The 16,576-nt window shown below is 34.2% G+C and overlaps 1 protein-coding gene across 2 annotated transcripts in view; it reads left to right on the top strand.

The window, feature by feature from the left end:
• LOC116765342 (nephrin) overlaps positions 1–16,576 on the top strand; it is a 205,221-nt gene that overhangs the window by 156,787 nt on the left and 31,858 nt on the right. For both annotated transcript variants that reach the window (XM_032654796.2, XM_032654797.2), the window contains exons 9-12: positions 62–192; positions 13,301–13,460; positions 15,628–15,817; positions 16,378–16,481. In XM_032654796.2, coding sequence (XP_032510687.2) covers positions 62–192; positions 13,301–13,460; positions 15,628–15,817; positions 16,378–16,481 — 585 coding nt within the window. The remainder of the gene's footprint in view (positions 1–61; positions 193–13,300; positions 13,461–15,627; positions 15,818–16,377; positions 16,482–16,576) is intronic.

Genomic DNA, 16,576 nt, shown 5'->3' with positions numbered 1-16,576 from the left:
TTTCATATTATTACTTGTCTTGTATTAAAGATCTTTTGAATTATATATAATTTGTTCTCAGATCCTCCTGTAGTTAAACTAAGACTCGGCAGTTCGCTAGCAGCTGGCGATATTAAGGAGGGTGATGATGTCTATTTCGAATGTCACGTGAGAGCTAACCCACCCGCAAGGAAACTGTCCTGGCTGCATGATGTAAGTGATTCAACAATATCATCCATTACGAACTAGCTCATCATCCTTTATGAAGCGTGGAGGACAAAATACTCGACCTAATAAGTCGACGCTGTGAAAATGATTCCTGAGTAGATATTTGGAACAAAAAGATGTTTCACTATACATTTTATCTGGCGAGCTTACAAAATTTCGTCTTGAAATTTTCAAAACGCTAGGTATTGAAACTAAGTAATTACGGTTATAAAGGGATCTCACTCCTGAGCTTGTTACTCGGCTCCTGGTATTGTACGAGACATCCACGAAATGTATTTCACTCGGATTGCAGCGTTGACAAAAGATTTACAATATCAAAGTAATCCGACATCGATGCGAGCAACAATAGGGAACAGAAGAGGGAGAATAAAGTAATAGAAGACAGAACACGGTCCGATAATCGCTTTGTATCGGTCGTGTTTTAATCAGCAATGTAGAGTGATGTTTTATTTTTGTTCTGGTTTACCCTTTCAGGGGCAATCAGTCGCTGGTTGTTACAGGGATCGTGACACGCATCACCGCCGCCGCCTCCTCGCCACATTATTTTTTCTCTGTATTGTTTTCGAGTATCATTTTGTCCCACTTCAGCTATATGCGACATTCACGTAATGATTGTTACGAAATACTGTATCGAGTATTAAGTATATTTTTTACATCGACATTAATGGATCGATGATCCAGGTGATCTGTAGCTTCTGTTGGAATTTCTCCTTTCTTTTGGGAATTTGGAGGCCATTTATTTCATCTGTGTTCTGAAGCTTTAGTGAATTTGAGTGATATAACAACAAGTCCAGCAAGTTACATTTTAATTAATAAGTTGATAAATTTGACGATAAAATTTATAAATCTTACGAGATAATATTATGTAAAACTTAATTCTTTGAAGAATCTCAGGCCACTTGCTAATTAAAGTCACTCAAGACTTCGTGTAGCGCTATCTAATGTATTTAATGTAACGCAAAACATCGTTTCAGGTTCAAAAATATTAATTGTAGTTTTTGTGGACAAACAGAAAAAAACTTTAAAATGTATAGTATCGTGAAGTCAGTGCGATGTTACCAAACTTTCCCTATATGCGTCGTGACGCTGCACCGTCATGGGTGCTGTACTAGCGTGTCGCTCTCTCAGTGTATTATTTACATTATGTTCAGCGGTCTATCACTTTTATTATTCTATGATTCTGGTACGGTTTTGCGGCGCGTTCGTTTTTGTTGTAAGAATGAATTCGAACTTTGTGTTAGGTTTATTGAAATATTAATATCGTGTTGCTGTAGTCTAAACATTACTCCAGATCTATAGTTTATTTATACCCACAGCTATCTTTAATATAAGACATCTTTTTCTTCTAAAAAATTCTACAAAAAAAATCTATAATTGTTCAATCCTTAATATTGCCACACGAAACGTGAAATTCCATTTTTTCGGTTTCTTTTTTCGGACGCGTGTGGATAATATTTTGAGTTTTATTGTCGTTTTGATATCGCGCCAATTCCAGCACTCTCTGCAATATAGTAACATTTCTTTTTTCACCTCTAATTAAAAATTGATTAAAAAACCCTCTCATAGGAAAACAAGAAAAGACATGTTGCTGCTATTTCCTATTAAAGGAAATAAAGGAATATTGAAATAATAATAAAGGAATATTGAAAAGAGGAACATAATGAAATTAAAAAATGTTCATATTTCTTACCAATAAAAATAGAAACCTCTAATTGTGAAATTAATAATAGAAAAGACGTAAAGAAAGATCTTCCATATATTTGTCTCGGTTGTAGGTTTTGTTCGCCTCTGTAAAGTAATTTGTCGCTCTCGGACACGAGTTAGTGTCGTATACATCCAAAAGTTTATATTTAATAAAAAAATAGTGCAAACAATGACATCGGAGAATTACATTAATATTATAAGGTCCCTTTATATGACGATATACTGAAGTCGTTGAATAGATTGTATTGTAACGAAATTAACTGTAGTTAAATATAAAGGCCGCTGTTACTGTAATAAGGTAATATATTTGCCTTAAGTTTTGGGCTGAAGAAGAAAAAGCATTTGATGAAAATAGAACAAAGAATGATGTGGGTGAACTAAATTAATGTATTTTTAGGATGTCGCGGGGAATTTTAGCTTGTCTCATAATGTAAGTAACGGTCGCCACTCGCCAGGCCGTGATTGCTCCGGTCATCGCAACAGGGTCATTTAAAAGCCTTTCCTCCCAGAACCCAAATGTTCCATTATTAATACTAACATTATCTAACATGTTAAAATTTCTACCTGCTCAAGTGAGAGGTACAATTTATGACTGGGATCAGAAATGGATATAAATCTAAATTAACCCTACATTATATTAAAGCCCTCGAATAATGTTGAATGTGAATACGAAAAGACCATAATTACTTCTTCTCATGTCATAGGAACAGTTTACACGTGCATAATATAGTTGTTGCTGTCGTAAAATTCTTCTTGAAGTGTAATATTTTAAAATCCATTTTAAAATGATAGGATGAATAATGTACAGCTTTGTGGACTGACGTTCGCTTCGCGAATGTGTGTGGAATAAAGATGGCGGCCAGCGCACTAAATATTAATATTCACGCGTCCGCATCTGTTAACATTGCACGATCATAACAATCATAAAAATGGCTTTCGGCCTCCAATTGTTATACCCTCATGTAAGTTACAAAATCTTTTCATATTTTGGAATATAAAAGAAATAAAACGATAATGAGATCTAAGACTTCCGCGAGTATTTCATTTATTTAAATGAAACTAATATTTTTCGTATTACTATGCGTTATTTTATTATGTTAAAAAACCTCTTACTCCGGACGTTTCGGTTGCTTTGCAGCAACCGTGAATGACATTCACATCTCGTCCGCTCGTGATCACCGTGATTTAAGAAAAGTTCTTCGTTGGACAGAATAATTTAAAACCTGTTACTGTTTTCAAATTTACACGAAAGTCCCCAATATAAAATTGCTACCGTCTCAAACGTTTTATGCTAAACAGAATTCTCGTCCTTTATCTAAATGTGACATTGTTTTTACGTTAAAAGTAAATCTGCTTGAGAGTTCGCTTTTAAAATGATATGATATCAAAAACATAGTCTACTCCTTTTTCTACCACATTCCCTTCCCTTGGTGGGTTTTCTTGCAATCTATAACAATCTTATATACACAGTCCCGCTCTCGTTACATAGTAATGCTGCGTTATTAGCCTTTTTGTTCCACGAGTCCCTCGAGATCCTGTACTTTTATAAAAGGGATATTACCGTATAATGAATTATATTCCGACCGCGGGTCGTGCGTTATTTGCTTCACTGCTCTTCACGTCAAACGTAATGTACAATTTTTGAAGCAAATATCACACAAATACTTCCTCAAAGGACCGAGGAGAATACTCCACTGAGATTCCGAGAGCTTTTAGGAAACTGAGATGAAAATATTAAAGATGTATTAACATGACGACTCTCATATAGGTAAGTTTAACGCAAGTTAATTACAACCCTAAAATTTTATTGAAAGTCTTAAGTAATGCACAATGAGGACCAACTCACTTTTGAAAAATTACTTTCCTATTTTCTAAGTTAGCTTCTGAATTTCGATGAGAGTATTGTTCCTGTTCCGAGAATCGGTACAGGGGATTGTTTCTCGACATTTTCCATTTCAATGAAGGAGCCGTCTTGAATCATTTCAAATAATACAACTGACGGTCACTGTTATGATAACTTTTTGAATAAATTACTGATATCAGTTCCCGAGTGTACGTTGTGTTTGATCTGAGAGACATCTATTAATCTCGAATGTAAATGAAGGAAAGCATAAATATTCACGCCTCAGAGCCAACAGCAGACTTGGAAATCATCACCAAATACACGAATGTGAATAAGAAAAATGGAACATGTCATAAAGACTTGTCTTACTATGTAATATTGAATGGAATCTATTGTTTTGAGATATGATTCTTAGTGTTAAACTAAATAGGCTCTATTTGTAGTTGAATATGCAAAAAAGCCTCGTACGTGTGATGATAAAAGGAATATCGTTGCTTTGATATTTGCTCCGCTCAAGGAACCTTCTTTGATGTCGATGATTATTTTAATGGTATCATATTCTTTTATTCTATATGTATGCAAATATTTCGATGTGACTTATTTGCCTTTTAACCAAAATAATATTCTATTATTGAATTACGTCCAAAGAAATATTTATTTTACTATAAGAGTATATTATTATACCCTTGTTCTCAACTTTCTTGAGGAACACTAAAACATCCACACACATAACATAAGCAGGAATCACAGTTTTTATAGTTGCTGAAAATACAGCTATGTACGATAGTCAAAAATTTTTGATTGTTTACAATTTTAAAGTACGTCATTTAGTTTTTACGTCGTGTAGTATCTTGAAATAGAAGTACTTCCCCTGAATCCCCACTTAATCTATTAAGGTGGCTTTGAATTGGAGGGCTTAGGAGTGTCTCCCGACATGGCGCTCGCAGCTCGAGTTCAGGACTTTACAATATCCCTAGTATTTAAGTTCGCCGGCTACAAAACAAACTAAATCTCATTGGGTCAAACCTTAAAGAGCAATTTATAAACTTAGATATAGTTTCATACTTACATATATCGAAGTAGAAATCGAACGGCAAAAATAAAAAGTTAATATGGAAATGTAGGTATCTATTAAAGTGTGTTTCGAAAATTTAAGTCTTTTTCTATACGTATGAGAAACAATACAATATCCCAGAGGATATTTTGTGCGTCGGGCTCCAGACCAGACATATTGATGCATTCTCGAATTTTAAAGCGCGTTGTGATAATAGAGCTTACGTTTCCTTGTGAAACCAACCTCCCTAAAGACCATACCATCAAGGTCAATAAATATGATGAGCTCACTAACGAACTCACTAGAAATAGGTTCGTCGCGAATATGTACGCGGTATAACGGCTAAATCTCTCTACAACCTACTAAAAGACTGGGGCTTGTCCAGAATTAATATCAAATTCATTTTTGGAACATACTTCAAAGGCAGCCCGAGTAAGGTCTTTTCAATTTTGGTTAGGTTGGAAGAGGAGCTTGGACGGTGGAAGTGTGTTAGATAGGGTCCCTTTAAACCTACACCTGGGTCGCAAGTCCCAGGCACCGTTAAAGCTTCTCGCCCTGCAACGCGATGGACCTGGCACCCGCACGGTGAATGCAATGATTGCTAAGATGATTTTTTTTTTTTGATGTGTGCGTGTTCTGATAACATGTCCAAGGCGCACTACGGCCGGTTTAAGTCAATATGGTTTCCAATATACTTTGCTAACCATGAACATAACATGGACGTTATTGACCATTTTTTGACAGCTAAAGAAGTTTTAAAATAAGAATAAAAGTTCGCTCTGTTTAATGCTAAGCTTGTGTTGTTGGTTGTACAACTGACACACAGAAATACAAATGTAAGTAACGTTATAAAACCACAGATAAATGACAACTCCCCTTTCATGACATGCCAAATGATGCTACGTTATTACTTATGACTGTGTTTGTCATTTGGTTGACAAAGCACTTGTAAGAAAAAAATATATGTATATATATATTTATATATTTATATTCACATCCAACACATGTGTATACTTTAAATGTGTATGTGTCTATATTAAAAAGGTAAGAAATAAATTAGCTTAGATTAATTCCAAATTCAGGCTACGGTAGTACATTGGTAATTTTAGTATTTCGCATGTAGTCACTCCGCCTTTTCAGGACTAGGAATGATTTACCTCAATATATGTATATGTGACTATCAATTAATAATCTTTAAGTCAAGTAACTCCACAATGAAGTTGACATAGCATCGACTCCGCAGTTTCATAATTATCATTTTTCATGTATGAGTTTTTTAATTTGAATGATAAACTCGTAGCCGTCAGTTATTTTACGCTAAAGGCTTCAAATTTTAAAAAGGGAAATCTAAAAGCAAAGTTGCTTATCTTGTATTTTCACTTTCAAGTATCCATCAGATATATTCGGTTTTATTAAATTATATACTAAAATATAAAAAGCACTTCAGCGAATTGTAATTTTTCATATTATTGTAATTAAAATAAATCATAGAGATATCCATGAACAAAAAATCTATTAAACTCACTCTGACGTTTTCAAGATCTCACGGTTTTTGTACTTGTAACAACATTTGAACAACTTTTGTCTTCTTGACGCATTCCAAAACATCATTCAATCGTTTCTTTATTCTAAGTTGTCAATACTTGTTATGTTAGATTCCGTTTCCTAAACACTAAACATGGCTCACATCATTGTAGCTCAACCTGATTAGAGGGATTTTTAACTTATTTGTTATCTTTATTCTGTTTGAAATCAATATTAAATCTAGACAGTTTTAAAAGACATACTCGTACTAGTATCATAAGTTACTTGCCCGATCTTTATGTTACCCTTACGATCATAGTAAACAACGAAATGGCAATATGATAAGGAAAATCGTTTGAGATATTTTCTTTTTTGTTTAATAATGTTAAAATTTATTCAGTAATAATTTGACTAATTTTGATAATCTTCTTCCGTTTGAAAGCTTAATCGTTCACTTAAAATCATTCAATACTTAGTCTTCAGTCTTTTCTATTTCATCATAAGATTGATATAAAATTTGTGTAAACGTATTCATAAGCTATTTTTGACAATATCACTTCTATGCATTAACACATTAAGCGCCAAAATGCAACTAGCAGTATTACAATCTTAAATCGTTTATTTAAGTGAAACTAATATTTTTCGGATTACTACGCGTATTTTATTATTTTAAAAAATTATACTCCCGACGTTTCGGTTACTTTACAGCTACCGTGATCACGGGCTGTTTATTTTCTAATTATTAGTGATTCTACATCTTGTGGAAACTTTTAAAAGGGTGTACTCGCATGAGTACAGCGGCTACTTAGGGGTGAAAAATTTCAATGCACTCTCATTCTATATACAGTATTTTCAAACAGGTTTCACGTTGCCAGCGTTATCTCGCATAACAAATCGTAACTGTTCCTCAAGTTTCTCAAGACAGTGGCCTAACACACCGTTCGCCTGATCTGGCACTGTTGAGGATGAAAAGCGTCTTTAACTTGGTTTTGCATCAATAGTACGTTGCTAGATTGCGTCTAAGTAACAACTGGTCCATATGATCGTCGTGACTGAGAATATATAAACGCCTAGTACTAGCTATGGCCGTGACTCACATATAGATGAATAGTAATTCTGTAGAGAAATAGTGATTGGTCAAGTTCATGTATTCCACCCACTCTTTTATTTTTGAATATCAAGGATTACCTGATTACAAAATAGAAATATTTGACTTGGATGAACTAAATATTGCTTTGAAGTATCGCAAATAATAAAAAGTAGACTTAGCTACAGTGGCGGGAAGTCTTGTGAATATACAATGTTCCCATTGACACAATTTCAAATCTACCCTCATAGAATCTCAATATTTCAAATAAATAATAAAAGAAGATATTAAATTACCTGCAGCAACTTATTTTATTGTTCCAATGTAAGAGCTAGGATACAAAAATTAACTGTACTCAAATGAGTCCGGCGGCGTTAAATGGTTCATACAGCGCTAAGAAAAAAGCGAATTTTCCATATTTTGGGTCTTTTACTGATAGTTACTAAGTCATAATTTTTTAACTAAAATGGTTTCAAAAACAAATACGAACAGAGTAAGGCCTCGTGAACTCCGCAATCGTTTGTATCAAAAAATATTTTGGCATAGAGCCATAATTTAAAAGATAACCAAATATTAATAATAGTTATTATTTTTAACGAAATCAATACTTATAAAATGGATATTAAAAGATTATCGGCAACGATACCAACTAATTATTCCATAAAAAGCACTTGTAAAGTTACTCCTTAAACGAAATAAGGAATCGATTGTGTTCTTGCTAAGAGCTACCAATGAAACGTAATAATTTATACATTAATTTACCTCCCAAATTTAACAAGGATGCTCGTCAATCAGAAGAAATTATGAAATTCATAGATGCAGATGAGTCGTGCTCGTTCGGGATACTTTATTAATATTCTCCGCGCCACCACCTTCTCATGGAAGCCCGAGGAGCTACGTGACCAACAAAAGCCAACACTTTTATATTCTTGCATCATTTTCATATCAATTTTTATTCTTATACTGTTGAAGTATTGTAACGAAACTTAGGACGGTAACTAAATCTGCGGATGGCATTAAAGATAGCATACTCATTTTAAACGCATAAAAATAATACTTGGAGATGAATTGTTCATTGTATTATTTTCAAAATAGATATAATTTTAGGGTTGCCTTTGTGGCGATATTACTCGCAATCTCGAATAAATTATATTCATCAACGGCGCTTAGAAAATAGAGGCACGGAAAATATGTCAATATAAGGCTTAGAAAATAGAGGCAAGGAACATATGTTATTAAACAATCATCGGAAAACTTTAGAAAACAATACAGGCTTTTTACAGTAACAAACTGCATGTAATTGAAAATTAAAAGCTACTTGTGGAATAGTAATCCCGTATTTCCAATAAACAAACGATGAAATATCCGTTGTGTGAAAAAATCTGAAAATGCTTCGAAATTGGACTTTTTAATAACAATAATTAATAACGAGTTTATGAAACATCAATTCATGAAGTTTGTAATCCTACAATTATTCAGTTGAAGTGAAGTTGATAGCTTACCTTCACGTTTAACTGACGGCTGCTCGGAGAGCAATTCATATATTAAATAATGATGAATTTAACATAAAACGTAAATAATGAAAGAAGTGAGATTATGATTCAGGATGAATAGTTAAAGATAAAATGAAACTATTTAAGAAGCAGTTACAGAAATAGGAAACTGATGTTTACCGAGTTCAAGAAGTTAGAAAGTTTCGTTCCGCTGCTTATACGACTACTATTTTAAGCAAAAAGTTCCAAAGTCAGAAACAACTGGGATGGCAGAGAATCTTGTATTAACCTAAGCTCCGCATAATTACACCAAATCGGAGACGTCGATTATTGAATTAACTGAATAGGAAACGTAGCTTAATACAGGCTCAAAGTTGCCTCATTCTATTGCCAAAATGACAGAGCCCGGGACAAAGGCTCGATCCGGATTTGCGACGAATGCGGAGAAACTTCGACAATCGACGCCTCTATGTGTTAAACCCTATCCATTCCGAACCAGCGGAGTTATGCCTGCAACTTCTCCCTTTTGAAATTTAAACCGGCATTGCAGTCCCTGATTGGAAATAAATTATATGTTAAAGTTGTTAATTAATACGACGAATTGAATCCTTAGAATATTTTATGTTATTCAGTGAACCTTCATTCGATCCGCTTTTAGTAATAGAAAGCAAGTTGGATATTTAATAGCTCAGTCTTAATTAATTACAACCGGTTTTTAGACTCATGTAAAATAAAACATAAATTTTTATACAAAGATATTAGCATAGATTTTAGTGGAATTTAATATTAAATTTTCATTTAAGGCATCCAATAATATCATAAAGTAGGTGCAAACAACTAAGCATCTCATAAATTTATTTCCAGGATGATAAAATTAAGTATAGCCAGTCGCCAGTCGTCAGTCGTCAGTCGTCAGTCGTACGTCTCTAGCCAGCTTTCGTCTGCTTACAAACCAAATATCTGAGTGAAAGGTTCAGGTTGCTGTTTTTCATTTCGCTTATTTCCAGTTACATCCGGATTCTCATAACAAGTTTCAGTGATTAAAACAGTGTGTCTCTTCCACCGTCCCAGTCGCCATGACAGACCTAATTACATTTCCTACTCTTTGAAAAATGCCCCGCGTTATCATACGTAATACAAATAATGTTTTTCAAAAATTGGAATAACTCTTGCTGAAAATTTTATTAGATCATATTTTTTAGGGGACGTTATCCAACATGTATTAAAGGATTGTGAATTTTAATTAAATTATAAATCTCAAACACGTCTTAGCTTTTACGGTACGTTAAATAATTGAAATCTATTCTTCGGAAAACGCTAAAACGATCAGAAACTAGAATGCTTAAAGAATCAGATGTTGTTATCTACAATAAAAGTTCCGCTTCATTTTCTCGTAAAATTCCTCACTCACATAATACAAATAACAAGCGAGCTCGCTCTTCTATTAAGACACTCATATACTTGATGACAAATGTAATGTGTCATCACATTTTCTTTATCAGAGAATGCAATTATGTCCATCCTTGTAATTAAAGAACGCTTTTTCTAAGCCAACTCCGTCGCAGCAGTATTTTCAGCACTCTTTTTTATTTCGTGGCACTTTTTTTAATCTTGTTTGTAAATTATGAAAATATACCTATATTTAAATAAATTTTAGAATGGTATTAATGAATCTGCATATAATTAACAATATCATTATTATTGTAAATTAATAATAGAGTAATTGTGTTTAATAACTAATTCCACGAAAGGTACGTACTTAGTCTTTAATAGTAGCTATTGCGGCGGTCGGACCATTGATTGTGATCGTCCCATGTTGGACAATCCGATTGAATTATTCCCTTTTCTTTCATCGATGTTGGTCTGCTTCATTGTACTAAACAAACAAATTAATGAATTTTAATAGATAATAATATATACATGAATAGTCCTAACTTACATAAAATTATATAATACACATTCAATACTGTAAACTATATGGTTTTATTAATATATCTAAAATAATTTTGCACCATTTTCCACATTTTAGTTAACCCAAATACTAAATTGAAACTTGTTAACGCGGGCAGTCCGTTTGTGCGTACTAATTATTTATTGCCTTCAGCTCCCTGATGCTTTAGTTGACAATAGGTACCTTGACACTCGTATTCACAATGAATACTTTTTCAATCGATAGTAAATTAAAGGCAAAAAACCTTTTAATTTTTTTTTATATTTATATGCTTTGAAAAAGACGAAAACGAAATTTTTACTTTATAAGTAGATATTGTCCCCTTATAACTTCAATACCTAAATAAGTTATATAATACAAGAACTTGTAGCAAAATTTCCTTGCCAAGGCAGCAAACTAAATTTAGTTACGTGATTTGATTGATTTTAAATATAAAAATATAAAACTTAGTAAATACGATTACTTAAAATTTCTAAGTAAAAGAAAAAAAATCAAATGTTGAAAAAATTCTATGTCATTGTCGTGTTCTTATTATAGACGGTACTTGTCCTTCGATACTTTATAACTTTACATAATTCGTCTATAAAAAAATAAGACAAATTTTGTCCGACAAGTGACTTCCACGATTACAAATAGTAGTATATTACATAAGCTTCTAATTGAACGTTCGTTACTCTTGGATGGTGTCTGGAATATTCGCGGATGGTGGACGCCAGCGGATGGCAAGATATGATTTATTGCCGACTCGCCCACGCTATACTGACACGGCTCGCTGGCTTGTTAAATATTTAAAACGCTTTCAAGTATGAAGCTAAAACAACAGTTTGAAGCAATATATTAACAATGAAAACCTTAGTGACTTTACAACGCTATCATTGCCCGTATCATTTATTATAATAAAATTAGCAACTTCACTAAATTTAACTAAAATAGAGAGTTAGAGGAATTTAGAGAATTATATGTAGAGAAATTTTGACCTGTATCTTGTCAAACGGATTCAATAATAAATTGCCTCAAGAAAATATAAAGTGTTTATATGAAATATATACACACCTATCCAGATCTATGTGTATACGAGTACATTCTTGATACTGTAAATTATACCATTCTTCGGCATCGTTCCCGTGTGAGACGAGTTTTATTTCGTTAACATTTAGACATAACAACTGATTATAACTATGTATATTGATATTGTCCGCATCCTATCAGGGAATTTAAATTAATTATTTGTTTCTGGAAAATCAAAGGTTCGAAAGGAAGAATATTTTAATTCACATCTGATTTTTTTTAATATTTCAACCCCTTTTTAAATGTGCACTTAGTTTCAACAAAACAAATTTTGTGTTCGAATTGTATTGTGCTCCTTCTCCGACTTTATTATTTGATATAAAATTTTACCGACGTGCATTTGTAACGTATTTACCATATTAGAGACTGCAAAATAAAAGATCTTTAACTTCTAGTTTAAAAATAAATATAATGCTAAACTTATTAATTAATAATGTTTCTTACAATAATGGTCCATCTAATGAAGGAGATGAACAAAAAATAGATAAAAAGATAGCATTACGAAGACATGAAAGACCTTTTGTTCATTGTGTTAGATACAAGGCCGAAGGTGAAAATAACACCATATTTCACGGAACGTAACACTTGAAAATATTTTAAAGACCCCTGAAACCTTTCGCTCCGTGAACTCCCTGGCGGACTATTACCTGCAGTGAACTCGTCTAAATCTTCAGCTCACTTATCTACTCAAATAATTAGAAATCCTTTTGTTAGCAACAAGAAATAATCAGTCCTTTGGAGCAAGAGCAGGGGCCGCTTTGTCCGCGCCACTGACGCTTTTGTACAACGACGCCCGTAATGGCAAGCCCTTTTGTGAAAATAATCATATTCGCCTAAATATCTCCCTTCACAAGGACGTTTGCAACTTTATTCAGTACTCGTTTTTTAAAGGAGCTCTTCTGTTTATGGGGAAGGTTTTATTCTAAGCAGGTGTTGGTGGTATAACAGCAGAAACATTTTAACAGCTAAACAACGCTATTATTGTTTGTTATTGTTTTTATTCTATGGTAGGTATTCCGAAGGTGGCAGGTTCATATGCTCCTCGTGTCAAAATTTTTCATTTTATATTTTCTATTTGAGGCGATACTTCTTAGCATTCAAACCATTCACCGTGCTGATGCCGAGTCCATCGCATTACAGGGAGAGGAGCTTCAACAGTGCCTGGGACTTGCGACCCAGGTTAGGTTTAAGAAGCCCCCATCTAAAGCGCGTTATACGCTCACCTTCACCGTCCAAGCTCCTCTCCTTTCGTAACCAAATTTGAAAAGAGTACAGTCCAAAAACGAATTAATGTTGTTATAGGTGTTAATTGAAATTATGTCCTTTAAATAAACTGTACTATACATTAATAATCTTATATCGTTCTCAGGATAGGCAGCTGGCACACAACGCCACCGCTCGCGTCTTCCACAGCAACCAGAGCCTCGTGCTGCAGAAAGTAACGAGGCACAGCAGCGGACGGTACGCTTGTTCCGCACTCAACGCCGAGGGAGAGACTGTCTCTAACGAACTGCACTTCCGAGTCAAATGTAATGAAAACTATGTTAATAATAGTGTATTTAATATTAATACATATATTCCAAATGTTGTTTTCTCTCATTCAATGTTCATAAATATTACTTCTTATATTTTGTATAATTAATAGAAATCTATTTATGGATGTTAATATCGAAGTTTTTATGTAATTAACCTGATTTTAATAGAATAATTTTAATAAACTCTGAATATAATATAATTCTGGGTAGTCTAATACGTAATTTATTATTTTTGATCAAATTCTTTTATGTTTGAAATCATCCCTAAAAATATTTCAATATAATTGTTTATATCTCCTTTACGATATAGAGATAATAAAATTTTGAAATATTTTCGGTTGTCTTTGGAATTCATATTAACTCGGCTACATCAGGACATTTTATTTAAACGTTTTAGAAGATATAAGTACGTAGGTAATGTAGAAATAACAAATTGAATTAAAAATAATATATGCAGCATCATATCGTTCGTATACATGATTGTATAGAATGAGATCGGAGCGATGAATACGAAGCGTATCATTTGCGTATCTCATTATAATGTCACGGAAGCGTCTGATGGATTAATTAGTAAGTAATTTCTGTCGAAAAACAGAACGCGGCGACCCGCGCGAGCCTCAAGATGGCGTCATTATCGTTAATCTAGTCTCCTCCCTGACAATAAGCAGCTGAGCGTTAATACTAGTTAATTTAAATTTTTTCCCATAGCATATTCTCAGCAAAGGAATTCTAAACAATAGTCAATTAGAGCGGTGGATTGGGAGGAGGTGATTAAGCTCGGCGCTGCTGAAGTATAAATAAGGGGCATAAATTCTGAAGCTTTCTTGTCCGAAGAAGGCGCAGGTGGGCTTCACCTCGCTGCGTTCGTCCTTCGTCGTAATAACAGCGATCTATTTTACTAGTCGCTGTACGAACGGGAAATAGGAACTCCAGAGAAATATGCCGCGTTCATAATGTTTGATTACAGTAAGAGGGAGGATAATACGTTTAATATTATTTGTTGGTTCATAGAGATTCAATTTATTAATGCTATATTTCTTCTTGTGTTATCTTTGAGAAAGTGTTCTCATGATAAGCCCTCAAATTGATTGTACTGCATGAGGTATGAATTTGTTTATTGAAAACAAATTATGAAGGTTCATTGTAAAACGCACATGCCCGCCCTGCACGGTCCGCCGCGGCCCGCCCGGCCGCTCTATTATTAATCGGGACAACCGCGCCGACATAATTGCCCCTTGGCCTAATTCCTAACTTGTAACTATTCCGACACTGCCACGTCATTGACACTATGAGCAAGGTCAAGAAGTTGTTCTTAGTAAAATATAGATGTTATGTAATCTTTACGTGATAAATGAATTTGTGTAACATGTATCGTGGTATATATGTATCTACTTCAATGACTTAGTATTCCTGAGAGGAAACAAAGTAACGAATAGCGTTAATTTGGACCCTCTACTGTAAAAAGCCGACCTTGACGGTATAACATCCGTCTCGATCGAGCTCTCTGAACTTCAGCTTAATCGTCCACAATTTATTAAAGGTTCCTAAAAGAAATCAACGTTATTGTAACGAAATTAGGCATCGAAAAAATAAGCGTAATCTTGATGAATGTAAACAAACAGTAATTTGTTAAATAATTTGTTCTCGAACTTTAAAACAAATTCAATTGCAGTTTTTACTTCGAATCGTTTGCGTGTATTAAGCTTCACCGTTTTATTTTTACATGAAAACAGTATTACACCTCTAAACTAAATCAGTCCGTAAGGTGAAACATTCAGTAAATACAATAGCTTACATAGAATATTATGACTGTGCATTACAATCAAGTTTTGCTTCCAATTTACTTGATAGTTTCACTATCTTCGACCTCACCCGCCGGCCTCACCTCAATCGGAGACTCGTTTCAATCTACGGAAGCGATGGCCATTATAGAGATAGTTAAATTGCTAGATTCGAATACGATAATGCTTCCTCATTTTCCCAAACCGATGGAACGACTATTGACACGTAAGTCGTGACTCGGCTTTCTTATCTGAAAGTAAAATCTTTGTACTTCAACACAGTCGTTTCTACAGAGATTTTGCAACATTTTCAATGAGTTGTTTTATTTCAATAATTTTTCGGTAAACTGTCTTTTCTTGATTTCAATACCAATGCCCAGATGCGCCCTCGTGTCGCAGCGGCGGTGTGTCAGTGGTCGGCGCGGCGCGAGGCGAGTCCGTGGTCATCGTGTGCGAGGTGGACGCGGACCCCCCTGCAGCAGTTTTTAAGTGGAAGTTCAACAACTCCGGCGAGACTCTGGATGTGGCCGCCGACAGATACACCTCCAACGGCAGTGCTTCTAGTTTAAAGTACGTTACGAATTGATTACGAATATCCCTAATAAAAAAAACCTTTTATATTAGGTCCATGATGACGGATAATTCTCATTAGTGGATAACTGCTCGTTTGATTGCTTTTGACGTATAAAAATAGATTTTAGAAGTTGTTGGGTAAGATCCCTTTAATTAAGAATCAACTTTAATTCTGTTAGACCCGAGCAAAAAATTAAACTCAAATAAGACGTTTCTGCGTTATCTACAAAAAGTCGAATAGAAATCGAATTTCATGAAAAGCCTACTCATGCAAATCCTTTGCAATTGAACAAGTTTGTCGAAATGAAAAGTTTAATCAGCGTGAATGTTTGTTATTCAGTGATTCGGAATTGAATTTCAAGCTTGTCAATTACACAATCTGGATTAAAATGTCCTCCAACATAAAAAAGGGGTAATTTTTACAAAAGGACTGTTGAAAATTTTAGGGTAAAACTTTATTAACTATGCAGGTAAGATCAGATATCATAGTTCCTACTGATTCAAAACAGCTATAAATATATACATCAGCGCTTAACGTGAAAATGTTTTTGGTATAGATATACACCAGTAGCGGATTTAGACTACGGCACGCTCTCTTGCGCTGCATCCAATGAAGTGGGAGTCCAGGTGGCTCCCTGTATATTTCAAATGGTCGCCGCTGGTAAGATTTTGTAGACCGTTGATGTTTTTAAGTTTAATTTTAGAATAGCACTGAGTGTTTTGCTGATAACAGGTCAGAAGATGGTCACACTATGT

This window comes from Danaus plexippus, chromosome 2 (genome assembly GCF_018135715.1).
Source record: "Danaus plexippus chromosome 2, MEX_DaPlex, whole genome shotgun sequence".
NCBI classification, from domain to species: domain Eukaryota; kingdom Metazoa; phylum Arthropoda; class Insecta; order Lepidoptera; family Nymphalidae; genus Danaus; species Danaus plexippus.
This window is presented reverse-complemented; position numbering and strand designations above follow the sequence as displayed.